The sequence below is a fragment of the Diplotaxodon limnothrissa genome, linkage group LG16, assembly GCF_057381915.1.
Source record: "Diplotaxodon limnothrissa isolate DT_005_m linkage group LG16, D_limnothrissa_male_GT1.1, whole genome shotgun sequence".
In the NCBI taxonomy this organism is placed as follows: Eukaryota; Metazoa; Chordata; class Actinopteri; order Cichliformes; family Cichlidae; genus Diplotaxodon; species Diplotaxodon limnothrissa.
Genome location: NC_140611.1, coordinates 20514663 through 20536204, shown reverse-complemented (window position 1 = coordinate 20536204; position 21542 = coordinate 20514663). Strand labels below are relative to the sequence as shown.

Below are 21542 nucleotides of genomic sequence, written 5' to 3'. Positions count from 1 at the left end.
CTGGGAGGTTGATTTAAGGTACAGTGTGTAGCTGTAATCTCACCACTAGATGTCAGTAGATAGCAGATTGCAGTCAAATTAATTCTGTGTTTAATTCTCCTCTCATTTCAAGTACATTTAGGGGGGTAGTGTGAATGCTGCAGGCCAAACAACTATAACCGCTGTTTATGTGCAGTGATTCTAGCAGAAGGAAATATTGAAAATCCAAGAGATTATTGTTTTATCTTTTTTTTATTGGATATGCTGCAAGTCAACATCACCAAGTGTCTTGTTGACAACAACACAGCTCTGTACCACTCTCTGATGTAAAGACAAAATAAAAAAATCAATACAAAAATACAAAATGTAAAAACAGAATAGCTAAACTCCAAAAATGTTCATTAACATAGAAAACATTTGTTCATTTGCTAATTATTACTAAATATTTAAGGACATTTTACTAAACAAACATCCGCTACATCCACATTAATGAACAATAAAAAATTATTATTATTATTATTATTATACTCAAAATTATGGCACACATATTAAAAAGTATTTCTGTGGGGCAAACAGCAAACGTCTGCACTTTACACTTAATTATTTCTGCAGTGAAACTTCTTTAAAATGCTTAAAAGCAACAAAGAAAACAAAATAATGAATATAAATTACAACACTATTCCCTAAAATCCTGCACAGAGAGTGACCTGCCTTGGTGGAGGTCTGAATTTCCTGAGTGTCTTTTGTTGGAAAATGGTTCAGAGAACTTCAAATCATGTATAAATAAATATACTTACCTATACAGACAAAAGGCTAAAATAAAATTTGGTAGACAAAATTTGAGAGTATTAAAGATGATGACGATCTTCTGATCTCTTCTCATGACTGAGGGAGAAACTGATCCTGATTCAGTGTCCTTATCATTATTTTTCTGCAAAGTAAAGCAATAATGACACTGACACTCACTAGTCTCCTTCATTCTGCTTAGTGCACAATCCCAGGATATGGTGAAACCCTCCATGCATGGTATGGATGGACTTGTAGCTGTCCTTGATGTCTGCATTGTTGCCTTCTGCTAGTGCAGTTCGCTCAGTTCTGCTTTCCCTCTCTTTGTTACCATCTCACTACACTTCTCCAGTCAGTATGACATCACAGTGTCATTGCTGTATATCCTAGTGGTATGGATCAGTGAGTCTATGTCTCGTTCACTCTTGGCATACAGCTTGATGTCATCCATATAGTTGTGGTGGCTAATGATTGCTTGATTGTGTAGTTGATATCCCTAGCCAGTCTTGTTGATGATCTGGCTAAGGGGGTTCAGGCCTATGCAGAACAGCAGTGGGGACAGTGCATCTCTCTGGTAAATCCCACACTTGACCACGCACTTGGCTTCAAGTTGGCCTCTAGCATTGTTCACCACATCCCCATTGAATTCCTGATGAAGGCTCTTAGGGTCCTGTTGTTCTTGTATTTCTAGGCATTCCAGGATCTGTGTGAGTCATAGGCTTTCTTATAGTCAGTCAATAGGTTGACAGTACATAGGTTCATGAACCTGGTCTTATACTCACAGATGAAGAAAAGCACTTCTGTCAAACTAAGTGCTCTCAAAGTTGTTACAGCAAAGATCCTTGAGATATAAAAGCTCCCTGGATGGTGATGGATGGTTGGAACTGCTGCGCTCACAGGCAGAGTCTTTTGTCTGAGCTGAAGCTGAGGGTATTATAGCCCGGGTGTCCTGCCTCTGATCGCGTTCCCTTTTAGTTTCTGCTCTGACACTGTTCATGTCTGTCAGGAACTGGAAGGTTTTTCAGTTGATCATAGATTGAAGTGATCATAGATTGAATTCAGTCTCTCCATATACTGACTCCTCTGTCTGTTGTTTTTGCAATTAGTGCTGCCACCCTGTGGTTGAGGGAGAGATGTCTATGAAGACAAAGTACAGACTGTACAAAGGCAGAGGCATGTGACAGTGTTAAAGATGGCAACAATCTTCTGACCTCTTCTCCTGACTGAGGAGGAATCTGATCCTGGACGGCATCCTGATTTAGTTTCATCATCATGCTTTTTCTGCAAAAAAAGAAGTGACCAATAATAAAATCTTAGAACACCGCCCGGTGTTTCAGTAAGATAGGATGAGTAAACACTGCCTCATAATGACTAGAATAAACACAAAACATATTCTTTTTTTTTTGTTTCCTTCCTTTGAAAATTTTCTGATAGTGGATTATTTATAGTGAAAATTATAAATATCTGTTGCTGCTTTTTGATATTTACCAAATTAGAGGTATGAATTATGGGTGATATGTATGACACACACTTTTAATCGCACAATACATAATCTGACAGTTCATAGCAAAGAAAAATGTGAAAATTGTCTTTGAAAGTGAATGTAAACAGTTGCGTATACAGTTATTGTGTTTTTCAGTCCCATTACTGACACATCCCAGTTCTTTAAGTATTGTTATTATTGTGGTTATTGCAGTAATAGGGTTGAATTTTGGAACATCCTGTTATAACAGGATATAATATTCCCAATACAAATGAAAACAGCTGAAGTAATACCACCAGTTCATAAATTACAAGCCTGTTTCTCTACTTTCACAATTTTCAAAAATACTGGAAAAAGTTTTCATTAACAGACTTGACAAATTCATTGATAAACATCAAGTAATAATGGACAGTCAGTATGGTTTCAGACCAAACAGATCAACATCCACGGCATTAACTGAACTAATTGAAAATATCATTAATAATATAGTTCAAAGAAAATGCACAGTTGGAGTTTTTGTTGACCTAAAAAAAAAAAGCTTATTATTTGATAGACAAACAAACAATTTGTGAAGATTGGTGAATATCAATAAGAGTGCCTGGACAGTGTTTGTGGCGTTCCACAGGGGTCAGTATTGGGACCAAAACTGTTTATCCTGTACATCAATGATATATGTAAAACATCTGATATATTACAGTTTGCTTTATTTGCAGATGATACAAATATTTTTTGTGCTGGAGAGAATTCACGGATTTTGGAAATTGTCACACAAGAAATAATTAAACTGAAAATGTGGTTTGATAGCAATAAGTTATTGCTAAACTTGAATAAAACTACATTTGTGTTATTTGGAAATTGTAAAAGAGATGCTGGAGCAAATTGTTGATAAATAATGTTGAAGTGGAGCAAGTTTCTCATACAAAATTTCTGGGTGTGATAATAGATAACAAATAGATAACATTATGTAAAACTCCGAAAAAAGCAGGATTTAGAGACTACACTAACATTATGTTCTTAAAATTGAAAATCCTGAGGCTTATGGATCTTATAAAATAAAAAACAGCAGAGATTATGTACAAAGCCAGATATAATATGTTACCGGGAAATGTACAAAGGATGTTTTTTGACAGAGAAGAGGACTATGATTTGAGGGGAACATTTAATTTGAAGACTCTTAAAGCACAGACAAGAGTTAAAACCTTTTGTATTACCATTTGTGGAGTAAAACTGTGGAACAGTTTTCCTGTGGGTACAGCAATGTTCAAGCATTAGTCCGTTCATAAAGATGTTTTGAAACGTGCTTTTGGAAGAATATGAAACTGATAAAGCTGATGAAGATAGTATATATAACTATGCTAAATTGTATCTGAATTATATCTATCACTGTAGCTATGGTTATACATGTCCTTCAGCCTGTCTTTATTGTGTGGGGCTAGTGATGAGGGGAAGTTGGGGTAACATCGAATATGTTGATTCAATAGAGTGTTGAGCGTGGGGTAGGGATTAATAAGTAAGTACATACGTCTTCCTACTGCATTTTGGACTTACAGTGGTATGCAAAAGTTTGGGCACCCTTGATAATTTTCCTTCGTAAATCACTGGCTATTTGGATCAGCAATTTCATTTAAATATATCATGTAGCAGATGAACACAATGATATTTTATTGTCACTGTTACAAGAACAATGAAAGGCAGTTTGGCATCTCTCCATGTGTGTGAAGTACACAGTAGCTTAAGTATTAAGTAAGTAGATGTTCCTTTTACAGAAATAACAGCCTCTAAACACTTCCTATAGCTTCCAATGAGAGTCTGGATTCTGGTTGAATGGATTTTGGACCTTTCGTCTTTACGAAACATCTCCAGTTCACTCAGGTTTGATGGTTTCTGAGCATGGACAGCCCGCTTTAGGTCACACCATAGATTTTCAATAATATTCAGGTCTGGGGACTGAGATGGCCATTCCAGAATGTTGTACTTGATCCTCTGCCTGAACGTCTTAGTAGATTTTCAAGAACCTGCTGATACTGACTGGAATGCAACCCAACTTTAGCAAGATTCCCAGTACCTGCACTTCAGCCCCACAGCATGATGGAACCGCCACCACATTTTACTGTGGGTAGCAAGTGTTTCTCTAGGAATGCTGTGTTCTGTTTCCACCATGCATACCGCCTCTTGTTATGTCCAAATAACTCAATTTTAGTTTCATCAGTCCACAGCCCCTTATTCCAAAATGAAGCTGGCTTGTGTCACTGGCTTGCACAGTGACACCATCTGAAGCAAGATGATGTTGTAGGTCTTTGGAGCTGGTCTGTGGGTTGACTCTCACGATCCTTCGCCTCTACTTATCTAAGATTTTTCTTGACCTGTCACTTCCAGCCTTAACTAGAACTGTGCCTGTGGTCTTCCATTTCCTCAATATGTTCCTCATAGTGGAAACTGACAGCTGAAATCTCTGAGATAGCTTTTTGTATACTTCCCCTAAACCATGATGTTGAGCAGTCTCTGTTTTCAGGTCATTTGAGAGTTGTTTTAGGCTCCCATGTACCCACTCTTCAGAGAAGACGCAAAGAGGAGAAAAACTTGCAATTGGCCACCTTAAATACGCTTTCTCATGACTGGATTCACCTGTGTATGCAGGTCAAGGGCCAATGAGCTTACCAAACAAATTTTATGTTCCAATAATTAGTGCTAAATGTATTCAAATCAATAAAACATCAAGGGTGGCCAAATTTATGCACCAGACTAATTTAGTTTAAGTAACTGTTGCACACTTTCTATTTATATATATATATATATATATATATATATATATATATATATATATATATATATGTGTGTGTGTGTGTGTGTGTGTGTGTGTGTGTGTGTGTGTGTGTGTGTGTGTGTGTGTGTGTGTTGCAGTATTTGAACGGTGTAATTTATTTAACACAATGAAAGTACGATAGACATTACTCACACACAATATTAAAACCACCTGCTCAGCATTGTTTCGATCCCGTTTGTCCACCAAAACATTCATAAAACAGAATAATTCAGCTTGTTCTGCTACCTCAGTCCTCAATCTGATACAGATCTGAGGAGGTTTTAAGGTTGAATATCTGAGGTTCTTGATTGAGTTCTCAAGATGTTCTTCAGAGCAGCCTGTGAATTAGGAGAGTGGGCAGTCTACTAATTCACAGGTTTATTGTTTGATCTAGAGTTCCCTCAGTCCACATGTGAAGTTGTCTTTGAGCAAAATACTGAACTCCAAATTACTGTGCATGCATCAATAATCACAAATTATATTAGATTTTTAAGCATAGTATACACGAGTGAATGCAGTTTGTTGTATAGGTATGCAGTAAAATTGAGGTCACTGCCACTGAAGTATGAAACCATTGTGCATTTTTAGTGTGTTTATTTTCTGTTCCTGTTTTATTTTGTACTCCTCATTGGCTCTCATTTTTGATCTTTCACTTCCTGTATTCCTGTATTACCCCACCCATGTGAAAATCTACATGAATGGAAGGACTCAAAGATTGTATTCTCCAAACAGAGACAACATACACATGAGACCCCATATAACCTCTGGGATCAAGACCTAACCCTAACCCACTATGCAAAGTGATATTGGAGTCACGTTTTTCATATGTCATTTTTGGACGTCAAATTTTGATACACACTGAAGGGGTTGTTTTGTAATGTCTGATGTTGATGTCCGTAGGCCCGCCATGTACAGGCTATTTATAGTCCAAATGTGGTCGTTGTGGACAGATCTTATTTTTATACTGCTTCTGTAGTCCCATGTTTCCAGAGGGTGGAGGGCATGTTTCCTACAGGCTAGGAAGTTATTGGAAAATGATCTAGAAAAGTATAACACTTTCTGAAATGGGATTGATCATAACAGTTATGTATGAAGGAATGCAGAGCGATTAGCGGACATCTCCAAGATGACGCAAGCTCTTGAGCTAAAACAAAAGTGCACGTCTATAAAACATCCAGTGTTTAGTGGGACGACGTCTTCTTTGTTATTTTAATGGGGTTTTTTCCAAATGTATGATGAATCTGTACAGAATGAGTTCAGCTTGCATTCTTTTGTAGTTGTAGGATGTAAATGTACATGTTGGCGAAGGGTTGCCTCAGAGAAAAGTGAATGACAGCTTTGACTCTAACCACTTTTAGCCAGTTCTTTACTACTGTCATTGTCACTTTTTGCCTTGTTGTATATAACAATAGCCCCCCTGCAAGAAAGCACAGCGGGCTGATTCACAACTTTAAATTCAGAGCAGGTTTGCGGTGCTTACAGAAGTAGTGAAAAAAAAAGTCTGAGCTCTTTCATCCTTGAAGTTTTCAAAGATAGATAATAATACATCATCTTATTAAATAAAAACTTGCATTTAGCAATGAAAAAGATCTGAGCTTTGTGCAATGAGGCACTGAGCCTGTGATCACTAATGTAATGATTTGCTTTAAAAACATCATAGAAATATGACAATATTAATCATCACATCTATGAACGCAATGGTATAAGCCACAATATCACATTTCTATTTCCCTCTTTACTTATTTAAAACAAACTTTAAACACTTTCAATGTAGAAAATAGAAAATAGTGCTTTATAATCCAATCAGTCATACATGTACTGAGAACACTTCTACAGACAAACAAAAAATAATCACATTCATACATTCATTATGAAGATAAAAAGGTTTTACTCACCTGTAGAGAAACACAGCCAGTGTGATGCAACACAGAAGGAATCCAATTGCAGGTGGGAGTATGTATAGAAAATACTTTGATGAAGTGGATTCTGTATCAAAACAGCAGTGAATTAATTTAAAATGCTTGGTTGACCTTTGCTAGAATTGACTGGATCTGCTTTTTGTCTACCTACCTTTGGGGTTCTCAGACACAGTCAAATTCCATGTAATGCTGTATATGCCACGTTTGCCTATTATGTTACATGTATAAAGTCCTTCATCTTCAGGTTGAGCGCTAAAAATAACGAGCTTTGTAGGAAACTCGTGATTTATTTTCAGTCTATGCAATGAGAAATTTGAATAGGTGCGATTCAGCTCAATGGAATAATGAAAAACAGATCTTTTGTTAGTCCAGGAGATTTGCGTTGCATTTGTCTTGGATATGTTGCAAGTCAGCGTCACTGAGTCTCCTCGGGACACCAGCACAGCTCTGTGGTCGTCTTTAGCGATCTCTATAGTTTAAAGGAGACAATCATTCAATATAAAATTCTATCTGCACTTCATCTGTAAAAAAGTGAATCTCAAACACAAATGTGCTCTTTACCTGCAAAGACATCCCACATCACTAACAGCTGAACGAAGAGCAGTGCTGCTCGATTTATAGTGAACATCGTGATCATCAGACAGAGAGAGAAACAGACGTGAACTTCACCGTCAGCTGTATTGATATCTGAGGAGGAGCCGCAAAAAAAGGAAGTGGTTACTTGCTGTAGAGTTGAGCTCTGAACTAATGTATGTGAATGTATCACCATTTGTTGAAGCGATAATTTACATTTAAGTAATGTATGCAATGATTCAGAATTGTCACAACTGAAGTATATTTCTTCCAGAAACTTAACACAATTATATTGCAATTAATTTCCTCTTGTAATTTAGTCACTCATGTCATAAATGGAAAATATAAGCTGCACCTGAGTAAAGGAGCATTTTTCAACTGCTAAAACTGCATCTGCATTGTTAATCAGTCTTTACCCACCAGATAAAAACTGGACCTGCAATGATTTTCTTGCATTGCTCAGTTTGTGACACAACTGTGATTGTTCTGCTTTATGACTGTGAAGTAGAACAATTAACAACAGCAGGTCATTTTTATGGAAGACATTTAGATATGTCATAATCAATAGTTCACTGTTACGTGACTCAATAAAGAATTATTATTAACATTAATGTGTTTTCTATTAACAGACATGTATAAATATTCATTAGCAGCTGACTGATGACATTTCATCTCAGGACTGTGTGATTTTGAACAAACTGTTCTTGTGTAGTGACTTCCTGACTTTCTGCTTTTGCTGTGTTGCACGTGTTCTGGTGAAAATGTGAATGTTTTGAGAGCTAAATAACTAAACGTTATCAGGACCTTTCAGGCTCTAACTGATAATGTCAGCGATAATGTCTAAAAGGATCTGCTTAAACATCATAGATTGAATTCAGCCTGCCACCTCACTGGTGTGTTTGTTATTTTTACAACAAGCAGTGCCACCCTGTGGTTGAGAGAGTTGCTGCCTATAACATGACAAACATCTTCTGTTCTCTTCTCCTGAGGGAAACTGATCCTGCTTCAGTGTCCTCATCATAATTCTTTCTGCAGAGTAAAAGTAGTGACCAATAATAATATCTTAGCACTTTCCAGGTGTTTCAGATACCTAAATATATGAGATAAGATTAGTAACACTGCCTTATAGTGATTAGTATAAACACAAGAGATTTTTTTTTCTGTCCTTCACTGTGAGGATTTGATGATAACGATGATTTTTATGGTGCACGGGTTCTGGTGAGAATGTGAATGTTTTCAGAGCACAATAGCTAAACCTTAGCAACACCTTTCAGGTGTTAAATGTAGAGTGTAAAACCACAGTTGCAAGAGTCAAACACACCTCCTCTTGCTGTGTATAATGCTCCCCTTAAGCTTTGTTTGATAACTGAATTAAAAACTGTTTCATTAGAAACCCTGGTGATGTCAGTGACATAAGTCTCTTTACACAATCACACATATTGTCCCACTATTGACACTCTGGTTACCACCTCAAACTTTTTTGTTTTTATGGTTTTTGTATGTTGTTTGTTTGTTTTTTTGGTAATGCATTTGAAAAACAAAAACAAATTTCATAAACTTAGTGTGTGAAATTAAGAAAGCTGTGTCCCACAGGTCTGAGGTGAATAGCCACATTGCTATAAGCTGATGGGGCGGAAACAGTAACTCAAATAACCGTTGATTACAGCTGAGTTATGCAGAAGAGCATCTCTGAGCACATGATATGTCAAACTTTGAAGTAGATGGGCTACAGATCACACCAGTTTTCACTCCTGTTAACTAAGAACAGGAAACTGAGGCAACAGTTAGTACTGGCTCACCACAGCTGGGCATCCAAAGATTGGTGAAATGTTTCCTGATGAGTCTCTATTGCTGTTATATCCAAATAATAATGGATACTTTATGGTGGTGGCTATAACATGGTGGATCCGTGCTGCCTTTATCAGCAGTTGGCTGAGGAAGGCTGCTGGTGTTGTAATGGTGGGAGGGTCTTTGTAAAAACTGAGCGAAATGTCCACAGCCAAGATGAGTATTTTTTGTCCACCCCTTTATGACCACAGCGTACCCAATTTCTGGTGCTGGCTTCCAGCAGGGTAACGCACCAAGTCCAAATCTTGTCAAACTTTTTTTTTAAACATGAAAATGTGTTCAAGGTACCAAATGCCCTCCACAGCTTCTTGTGGAGCTTCCTGTGAAGGGCATTTGAGACTTCCTGCCATTCAGGACATTTATCTTCAGCGATGCCTCCATAAAGCACACAGCATCATCAAGGACGACAGCCACCCAGCACATCAGCTCTTCTCCTTGTTACCATCTGGCAGACGTTACAGGAGCCTGTCGGCTCGGACTACAAGACTTAAAAACAGTTTCTACCATCAAGCCATACGACACCACAACACTTAAACACACACAACAACTCCACAGGACGCACTCAGAAGCTACCCTGCAGCTTCACAAGTACTCTGTTTAATCTGCACTGGTCACTCCACTTTATTGATATTTATATTTTAAAAAAAGTGCAATACTGTAACAACTGCCATAAAAAACAAAAACTTTTGTACTGTTTAGTTTGTACTGCTGCTTATTTCTGTGCAATATCCCATCTGCCCCCCCCCATTCCTATTTAAGATTTTCTTTAGTTAATCACTAGTGTGTACATATATTTATATATATATACACACATATATATATATTTAGTCAGTTAACTGAAAATCCTTTTCCTTTACTACATTTTATTAATATTTTGCTCTTTACTATTTTTCTATTTATTTTTTATTAATTTATTTTATTTTTTTCTACTGTACCATTCTACTGAGTGACTGTCTTCTGCTCGTCAAATACATTTCATTGCGATGTTGACCCTGTGCTAACTTGCATAACAAATAAAACTGAAACTGAAACTGAACTGAACAGTTAGCATGTCTGTTGACCAGAGCACTTTTAGGATGTGGTGGGATGGTAAAGTCACATCAAGGAGCTTACAAATCCGCACAAATATGCTATCATGTTCAACCAAAAGCCCATCACCCCTGTTGCCATGAAGAATTAGATTAGCTCTGAAACAAAAATTACCATCTAATCTGATACTAACAAGGTGTACCTAATAAAGTGGCCAGCTAATAGTGGTCAGTTAAGTTGTATATTCGCAATAAAACTGAGGTTTTCTAGATTTTCAAAATAATGTTAAACATTGTATATGTGTTTGAATGCAAGTGTGCGTGTGTGCGTGCGTAACACTCTTCAACGTATGATTTCCATCTTTGTGGCCTTGCTGTGGAAAATGACACCTTATCGTGCATTCTGCTCTACTGCAGGTTTAAAGTGAGGAAAGAAAATGTTTTTAAAAACCTTATATGTTCAATGGAAATGGTGTTAGATAATGCAAAACCTAATAAATAACTGAACCCGTTTGAAAAGTCTAATCAGATCCCAAAATGACTCACTAATTAGGAAACTATGTGTTATGAGTAACAGGCTGTTACTCATAAACATGTTGCATGACATACAAAAATGACTTTTGTCTATCCACCACACATGCAGAACAAGGGTCTAGCAGTACAGAAGGTGCTTCTCGTTTCCTTTATTTCTGCCCACACACAGGGTCTCACACTGCAAAGAAAGAGTACAAACAGGAAATTCACACTTTTCAAAGGTGTTGGAGAAAAACACTATCAGTATATTTTAGTTATTATAGCCTCATCGTGAATCACAGGTATGCTAAATATAAACATGTCATTTTTCTTCTACTAGGTGTTGTAATCGATTCCAATTAATGTTCATTTTATCAATAGATCACAGTGTTTGTTATTATTCTCAGAAACAAGTCCACTACAGCATCAGGTACACTAAAGACAGAGGAAGTTCTTTAATCGTATTGTGTGGCTGCAGATCGAGCTCTAATCACCTTTCTCCTACCTCACAGGCAAAGCACAGTGTGCACCGTGTGCTTTCAATGAAAACAAATTCTGTTACTAAACTCGGAAAATGTGCATCAAAAACTTGTGCTGTACCTGTGAGGACATGGCACACAGCTAAGCATGAATTAAAGAGAATGTCTGATTGATCTGGATCAAACATGATTACAGACAGACAAAGTGAAGCTTCACTTCTATGTGTGCTTTTCAAGGTGATGCCAAGAACAGGAAGTGGTTACTTGCAGGGGACAAAAAAGCAGTTCATTTAACGATGCATGAAGTTTAAGCACATGACAAATTAAATCATAATCAATATAATATTTAAACAATAATTCGATATAAACTAGTTATAAACAAAACATTATGTAATATATAACTATTACAACAAGTGTTCCGGGAGCACAAACCTCCACCAAGGGAGCAGTTTTTACATTTAAGGGGATAGTACTTTTATGAAAGTTTGACCCTATTTCACTCATATCCTTTATATGTTGTCAACACAACCAATGGTAGCAATAAACAAAGTTTTAAACAGCTCCGTATTACACTTGTAAGAATCATCATTAAGTTGACCTTGAAGGCCTCAGTGGACATAATCAAAATGTTAAAGGATCGTTAACATGACCCCACTCGTGAAGGTTTTATCAGAATTTCTTTCAAGTTATTTTGTTTACAGATGGAATAACACTCACACACACACACACACACACACACACACACACACACACACACACACACACACACACACACACACACACACGCTATAAAAAAAATATACACAATCACTCTGGAACAAGCTTATAATGAAGACCTAGATGGAAAAAACATTAACGAGCTTGAGCTGAGAATACATTATTGTCATAACGTGAAAACTTTAAGGAAAATTCTTGAACATTTAAGTTACACTTGGAGTCGACTTGTTCTGATTCACAGTTTCATGTCATCCCTATTTATTTGGTAGACCTGCAGTTCATCCTGTCTCTGAAACAACATGTTTAGTTCCCTTCTCGTGTTCTTTAATACAAACCTTCTTCTAATTGGCTGCTTCGTGTAAGCAGAGGGATTTGTTCTATTGGCTATAGTAGCACCGTTGTCCTCCCTCTGATGGTGCCCCCTTAAAATCCCCTTCATTAAAACTTTTTGTGTGGATTGTTAATCTGCTTAGACATTATCATAGATTGTATTCACCCTCTCCATATAGTGATGCCTCTGCTTTTTATTTTCACAACAAACAGCGCCACCCTGTGGTTGAGGAAGAACTGCCTGCAAGGACAAAAAGAGAAAAATAAAAATCAGTGCAGGTTCTAAGATAGAAAATAAAGGCAGAGACATGTGAGTGACCATCTTCTGACCTCTTCTCCTGACTGGGGAGGAAACTGATCCTGGACCAGATCCTGATTCAGTGTCTTCATCACAATTTGCACATCCTACTGTAAGAAACACAAAGCATGCAATAAACACAAAACATTTGCCAATGTGAGAAATTAAGTAATAATTTTTTAACATCATAAATCTGATAAATACTGTTCAATCACAACATTAAAACTATCTGCCCAGTATAGCTCACCCCTTGTGCCACCAAAATGTCTATAAGCAGGACAAATGCGCGTGCTCTAGCACCTCTGTTATGACAACAGATTAATGTCTTTGTGTTCTCAAGATTTTCTTTAGCTGTGGCTCAGGTAGGTGCAGGTAGGTCTATTAATTTCCATGTTATTTGTTTAGTCCCGAGTTCCCTGAATGTCCTCATCAGGTCATCATGCACAAAATACCAAAAGCTAAACGGGCCTACAAGCCTCCCTTGGATGGAGTATATCAGATTTTTAAAAAGCATAAATGTGTCTGAATGCAGTTTGTTGTATGGAAATGCTTTTCTCAGTAAAACTGAAGTCACTGCCACCAAAGAGTACTTGTGAGAACCCTGCAGAAACTTTAGGCTGCATGTTTTGTTCCGTTTTCTTGCATTATTTCTGTTCCTGTTTTATTTTGTACTCATCATTGTCTCTCATTTCTCATCTTTCACTTCGTGCATTCCCTACCTTTGTGGTTTCCTCTCATAATGTGTTCTGTACCTGCCTCTGTCTCCTGTGGACTTATAAACTGTGAGTTCTTGTCCTCGCTGATAATCCTTGCATGTATTCAGCATTCAACAGTGCAGTCTTTCCTGTTGCATGACTCATATTTTGTTGGATTAGTTACCAAACCTTGATTTACAACAATAGATATCAGATATTTGAATATTTGATTCTGAACCTATGGATTCTGAGCTCTTTCGGTCTCTGCTCCATAGAAAGATACATCATCAAAAGGCTCTGATGGCTGATTTAGTTAATGAACACCAAACTACACTCCAGTTCTGTCTTTTATCTAATACGGTGCAACCTTCAAATATATTTCAAAAGCTGAACATATAACTGAGACTAAACGGTCTGGTCAACATAAAAAAAATGATCATTTCTAATTTGGTGTAAAGTGGGAAAAAAAGACAAAATGTTACAAAGCGTGTGAGATTATTGATCGAATCAGTCTAACCAGTCTTAAGCAGTACTGATTATTCAGAACTATCCTCGATTACATTCATGTATTCATTCTTACAATTAAGTAGTTAAAAGGTTTTACTCACCCACAGATAAAGACAGCTAGTGTGATGCCACATAGAATGATTCCAATTGCAGATGGGAGTATGTATAGAAAATACTTCGATGAAGCGGAATCTGTATAAAATCAGCAGTAAATTAATTTCAAGTGCTTGTTTGACCTTTACTAGAAGTGATTAGCTCTGTGTTTTGTTCTACCTACCTTTGGGGTGCTCAGACACAGTTAAACTCCATGTAATGCTGTATATGCCACTTCTGTCTGTTATGCTACATGTATAAAGTCCTGGATCTTCAGGCTGAGCACTAAAAATAATTAGCTTTGTAGGAAACTCACGATTTATTTTCAGTCTATGAAAAGAGAAATTTGAATGGGTGCGATTCAGCACATTGGAATATTGAAAAACACATCTGCTGTTGGTCCAGGAGACTAGGGTCACATTATTATGTCTCATATTGCAAGTCAGCGTCACGGAGTCTCCTCTGGACACCAGCAAAGCTCTGCGGTCGTCTTTAGTGATTCCTATAGTTTAAAGGAGTTAATCAATTAATATAGTCATCGGTAATGACAAATTTCGATAACAGGATGAACATAATTATGTCTGTACCTGCAAAGACATGCCACATCACTAATAGCGGAATGAGAAGTGCTGCTTGGTTCAGTCTAAACATCATGACTGAACTTCACGATCAGCTATATTTGTATCTGAGAAAGAGCAGCAGGGGAAAAGGAAGCGGTTAGTTATTGTATTGCTAAGAACTGCCTGCGTACTTTTTTCACACGAGACGAGGTACGAGGAGGAACCCAGGACCCCTGCACCAACGTCAGGTCTTACAGTGGGTCCAAGGATTTCATCCTTCATACGTAATGGCAGTCAGGGTGTCACTGTCTAGCCTGTATAGGTCTGTGCTTCCCATCCATGGCCATGCCTCCCTAGACCATCACTGACCCACCACCAAACCGGTGATGCTCCACAGCTTCTCCAGACCCTTTCATGTCTGTAACATATCCTTGGGATCATACTGCTCTAATCTGTGGAAAGCACAGGGCACCACTGGTGGATCTGCCAACTCTGGTCTTCTATGGCAAATGTCAGTCAGGCTCCACAATACCAGGCAGTGAGCACAAGGCCCATTAGAGGATGCCAGCCCCTCAGGCCACACTCATGAAGCTTCTGATTGTTCATCCAGAGACATTCACACCAATGGTCTGGAGGTCATTTTGTAGGGATCCTGCAGTGCTTGGTGCTCTTTATGTTTAGTTATGTTATTTTATTTTTTTGAGGAGTCTATATAATGATTCCCTTCAGCAACAAATTGTAACAACTAAATTGAGTATAATTATAATTAAGTGTTCTCACTTAGTTTTCCCTTCACTAAATAAATGTATCTGTGTTGAAGATGCTCCAAATGTTATATTATATAAACCTATCAAGCTAATGGAAGTTTAAACTAAGTACAAGTTTAATATTGGTCTTGAGGTTCTAAACGCACCCATCATGTGTGGCATAATTCTGATGGAAGAAATTATGACAACCGTGTCAAGCATGTGTAATTTCCTTCTTTGCGGCTTTGATGTGTGAAATGAGATATTATAGTAAACTTCGCTCTACTGCAAACTGAAAGTAAGCAAGGGGAAGTTCAGGGCAATCGGGTTTAGATAGATCACATACTGATCCATTGATTAATGATTAATTTTGAGTACTTTTAACTTTTCCATTCCAGCAAATGCAATGTAGATAAAGAGTTTAGCATCACTACCCAAGAAGCTTTTCAATTCCTTTATGTCTGCCCGGTCTTACAACCTTAACTACAAAGAAAGCACATGAACAGGACACAGTGTGTGTGTGTGTGTGTGTGTGTGTGTGTGTGTGTGTGTGTGTGTGTGTGTGTGTGTGTAATTAAAGAAGTATTATTGCTTTGTAGGCAGTACATGACTGATGACATACTCATTGCTTGGTTGCACGCATGCCCTCCAGTTTGTGCTATACTGCGCATGCGCGTTCTTCCCGCATTACTTTATTTGTGTACTTGCTGGGCCTGTTTCTCCAAAATGCTGTGTTAATGATTGCGGCCTATGGTTAACAGCTGTCAACCAGAGCACCCGGTCATATGTGCCAAAGTGAGAGCAGGTTCAGCTTAAAAACAGGAAAATATATATATGCAAATGATTTATTGTCATCTAATTTTGTCTCATTAGGTTAAGCAAACCATCCCCAAACTATTCATCACTGAACCATGATTAGTAGTGATTACCTGTTCTGCATTGTTTATCCCTCCCCCCTTTCTCTCTCGTATTTGCAACTGTGAAAAAAGAACAATATTGTGCATACTTCAGTGAAACACAAGTCCTTAAGAACAATTATCCATTTCTGTAGACCTCTAGCATGCAATCAATCAATCAATCAATCAATCAAGGCTTTATTCGCCACGTGCAGGTTGCCCTGCAGTGAAAATAGGACCCCCCCCGACACATAGATATCTACTACAGGAAGCCTTTAACCCTTAACCACATACTAAAACACACATATAAACATGCACATGCACCAAACACCTTTCTATCACTTCAGAGGACTTCAAAGTGAGGTACATTTATTTTCCGGAAGCATATTTAAATTTTTGTTCCCCACATGTTTCACACACACCCCTGCAAACATAAGAGCTGCCTATGACTCACGCTTACATTTGACTTATACAGGCCTCAGAGAAAGATGTGATAGAAAAACTGTGATTAAACAAAACTCCAGGAGCAAAAAAAAAAAAAAAAAGGAAATAATTAAATGTGTGTATGTGTGTCTGCGAGTGTGTGATTCTCAATGACTGTGACTAGTTTCTGACCCTTTCAGGCATTGATGGATGATCGTGAATATTCGAGATGCCTCTTGGAAAGCCCCTGGCAGAAAACGGGGAGACATCAGAAGAGAAAATACCTCAGTTCTCTGTTCTGAGCGCAGCTTGATCCTCTCACATGTACGTGCACAGTGAATGAATTTAAATCTTCTATGAAGAAGACAGTTTTTATAATAATAGCTTGGAAAGAAAGAGCTGTTGTTGTTGGTTAGCTTCTCTCAGTTGCTTGCAGAACATGCTGTAAAAGTCTTTTGTTTTTCCCACCACACTTATCTGTTTTGGTGTAAATATGTACGTTTGTGCATGTGTGTAGTACAACTGATAACACCTGTATCAGCTTTTGCAGAATTTATCAATCAAACACTTCTGGGAAACTATATTTTTGCATTTTTTCTACTGATAGCTTTTTATGTTGCCGTTTTCACAGTGTTGCCTTCTAGAAAGAGATTGTGAACCTCCAATGCGGTTAGCGCTCAGGTAGATTATGGTTTCAGGTAAATAACTGTACAAACTGCTGTTGCTGTTCAATACCAGAAAGCCATCTTTTGCTTTGTGTAATAGGCTTTGATAGCCTCAACACAAAAGTGCAGTTTCGCATGGAAAAATGTTCCCAGTGAGTGATCTATCTAGCATTGCACTTTTAGAACCTCATTTTATTTATGATGCACAGTTCAATAAGAGTTATGGGTTTTCTATTGTGCTTTGTTCTGTTTTGTCAAACCCATGCATGCTCATGCACTGAAGTAACCACAATGCATGATGACTGATAGCACTGCTGTAGCCACATAACGTCAGAGATGGTGTTCTCATTCCTTACTAACCTCACACACAAAGATTTTTATCTTCACATTTTCAAACTTGCCTTCAGTCCCAGCTGACACTGACTCAGCTGATCACCTGAGGCCCTTTTTGTTATGTTCCCTCTTGCTTTCAGTGCTGGACAGCAAATTCTCTCTTTCCCTCCCTCTATCTGATTTTCTTTCATGCTTTTCTGTTTTCTTCTACCCAGTGTGCATTTTCTTGCAAGGGGATAAGTTCTGCCAGGATTGCCAGCTCTCTTAACAGGCATTCCCACTGGTTCTCCACCTGACATACCTGCTGTTGAGCATCTTGATCAACAGCAGGTGTTGATAATCTCCACTTACCTGAAATTTTTAAGGTCTGGTTTATTCACCCTCTGTTCACCAGATTGCTGCAGCAGTACATGCAGCATCACATTCAGGCACACACCTGTTTCTAGCTCTGTGTTTATCTGGGTATTTACCTTGGTTTTTCCTGTTCCCTAGGGCCCCCTGCTGTATCAGTAAAGTTTGGTTCTGGAAATAAACTTACCTGGAAACCATGCTCATTGTAGGAAAACAAAATGTCCTGCCTTGAAAAATCTATTCCGGGGTCTCCAACTCCAGGCCTCGAGTGCCGGTGTCCTGCAGGTTTCTTATCTTCTTGTTTTTAACATGTTTCCGTGACCAAATGCACTGTGCTTGTGTAGAACAGCTCCACCTAAAGAACAATCGCTGCATGTTATCCGTCTTGTGCTAAATGTTTTGACACAGTAAGCCTAATTACTCATCAAGTCTGTAATCACCCACACAATTTATTACTGCACATGATATGTGTATATGTTAAGTATATCAGTGTGTTGTTGGATGACAGAAAAACCTCTTCATGAGACAGTATGTGTGTGTCTTTTTGATCAACAAAGATTTTAGAACGAGGCAATTTTAACACATACTTGAGACAAAACAGTTTTGCAAAACAGTGCGGTTTGCCTTTCTGCTTTGTGTTTAGCATTTTGACAAAATGAGTCACAACTGGGCCCCTTTTGTTGTTGTTGTTTTTTCTAAACTCAACAACACACCACTTCATGGAAAAAAAAATGGGGCAGCGTTTCTTGTTTTGGAATCGAAACAACAAAAGTCTGCGATGATGGCTTAAAGCCATTTCCTGTTTCACTCACTGGTGTCTCAGCAAGACTGTTGAGCCTAATTTGAAAAGATGTAAGAGGAGATTGAAATCACAAGGGAATGTTTTATCAAAGGACATTCAAAATGAAGACTTTATAAACTATGGACTGCTTTAAAATTCTTAGCACCGCGGAACCCGAGCAACAATATTTAATTGTTTATAAGCCTCTTAAGGATTATTTCCTCTTCAGCTCTGCATGGTCCTTTGAAAGGGCGTGTGCAGCTCTCAGTGTGCATGCAGAACTCTGCATAATGCAGCCCATCTCCTCAGTCCTAATTCAATCTAACATGCTTTCAGGGTTCAAATGGACATTTCAATGTCATTATATCTTAAAAGCATATCCAGAAATATATTATGTGAATGCCCCTTTGCTAAAATGTCCCCTTTATTCTCTCCTTTTTCCATGCTTTCAAACATAGTTTAAATTTCAGGCAAGGACACTGCTGACTACTAGCATAGGCAGAGGAAATGACATCAATCTGCCATGAGGAACTTCAGTTCCATCCATGTTAAATTTAAGTACAAATAGCTGCATTTTTCTGGAAAAGAAGAAAAAAAATATTGTGGGGTTTTTTGTTTGTTTGTTTGTTTGTTTGTTTTTCTGTCGTTGTGTTTTGAGCCTACTGTGGGCAAAGATTCAGGAAATCGGTGTATACAACTGTGCTAAACTGTATTGAGAATAAAATATTCTCTTAGTCTTTGATTCTCCTCTTTTAGCCTCTCGCAGTTGGTAAAATCACCCACAGACACTGAGAGCTGCAGAGCTTTGATGCAGAAAATGAAGAAAATCTTATCTGCAAAGGGAATGTTGCTAGCCGTGTGCACACATACAGCAGGTCCTTTAACATCAGCTACGCGAAACACTTCACAGCATGTTTTTAATTCACTTTTCTGCCCATGAAAAGGAGCTCGGTGCTCTGCATCTGCTCGGTGACACTTTAGCAGGTGAGTCTGGGGACTGAAACACCAAATCTGCATTTAGTGGACGCCCCATTCTCCCACTTAATCCATAGCAGCACGTTTTTATTTCCTGAAGTGTGTTTTGTTGTTTTATGTTATGTTTTATTGCGCGTTGTGTTCTTTGGTTTTGTTGCTGTGGCTTTAGTTTCACATTGCACAGCCCATTCTCATTCCCACGTTTTGCATTGCAATATATTCAATGATGTGCTTTGTACTTCTCTCACTGAAAATGCCATATTAAATTTGTCTGTGCTGCATTGTTGCTTTGTTTAACACATTAAGTTTAGTTAGGCAGCTCCCAATGGGAAGCATGAAGAGAAAAAGTCTTTTTCCTCTTCTCTCACAGCGTCCTGCATGGCAACAAAACAGGGAGACAAACAAAGGTCAGTGTATAAGCGAGACAATATGGAAAAATACAGAATATCTCCCTACAGTGTTAGAAACAGGGTCAATTAGGGGCATGAAACTAACTTTGTAAACACAAGGAAAATATTTTTTCATGAATTTTAACACCAGTGCTAGCCCAAACACAAGGCCCAGTGCATGTGCACGCTTTCACACACAGTAATACAAAACGCCTCGGGGTGTCAAATAAACACAGAATCTGTTTAAATAGGTAGACTCAAAGGAGATGAAGTTATATATAATTGATGGGTTGCAGTTGAAAAACATTCTTCATTCGCTTTTTTGTGTTCAAAATTCAGTGCGCCGCTGTGTTCAGAGCTCAGGCTGTCCTTCTTAATCACTCTTTAATTACTCCTCAGTGGAGCGTGCACACCATTGATGGTTTGTAATCCTGAAATATTGAAATCCTGAAAGAAATAAGAACATTAATCTTTCAGTACGTGAGATACAACAAAGGTCTTTCTGCAGAGGACTTTTATGAACCTAAGCTCTGATCGAAGGACGCGATGCTTAATGATGTAAAAGCCTATTCAAAACTGAAAAATATATATATTTTTTTTTTTAAATTAATACCACTAAAAGCACAAAGTCTGATCTCCTTATGCACTTGTTTATACTATTAATATGTGCATAAATGAATAGGTTCTTATCAAATCAAATCTGAATTCTTTTAAAAGAAGGCCATCCTCTCATTAAAAATGACTACACGTTTCATTGTGTCAGCGCCCTCCAGTGACCATTTGAATGCATGTGGAAAACTGAGACTATTCAATCACAAACAGTATAAGGAGCTTGGAAAGAAAAGTGTCTGGACTTCTTTAAGTTTCCTTGAAGACGTTTCACCTCTCATCCGAGGAGCTTCTTCAGTTGGAGAAGTTCAGGTGGAGAGTCCCAGATTTTAAGCCCTATGGGAATGTCCCCATTGGGGATACAAACACTACTTAAGGAGGAGGCTGGAGGGGATGGATTGGGTGACAAAACATTGAACTTCAAAGCAGGAGACCTCAGTTGGCCCTATACTCATAACTGTAGAAACAAAGCACAGCTGCTTCTCTCATTTTTTTCCCTCCTAAGATCTTGTGTCCTCATTTGGGAACATAACATCTGATACTTCATTATGTTCACTAAGGACCTGTTGCATGCCTAAAAAGTGCTCAGTCTCAGCACATTAAAGTATTTTTAACATGTCAGAGTTTGAGGGGGTTTTTTTTTTTTTTTTTTTGGCTCTGAGCGTTGCTGATGTTACAAACCATCAAGAAATAAATACAGAAGGTTCTGTTGAGTCACTTTTATTTAATAAACATTATTTACATAGACTCTACAATATAATGT

The 21542-nt window shown here is 38.0% G+C and overlaps 1 protein-coding gene across 1 annotated transcript; it reads right to left on the bottom strand.

The window, feature by feature from the left end:
* Window positions 1-1794: 1794 nt before the first annotated feature.
* On the bottom strand, window positions 1795-7598 carry LOC146616088 (uncharacterized). The gene is made up of 5 exons (XM_085374279.1): window positions 7532-7598; window positions 7122-7439; window positions 6947-7037; window positions 1977-2046; window positions 1795-1902 (listed from the first exon to the last, which is right to left on the bottom strand). Exons 1-5 carry the CDS (start codon window positions 7596-7598, stop codon window positions 1795-1797), a joined length of 654 nt encoding a protein of 217 aa, XP_085230405.1.
* Between the last annotated feature and the right edge of the window lie 13944 nt (window positions 7599-21542).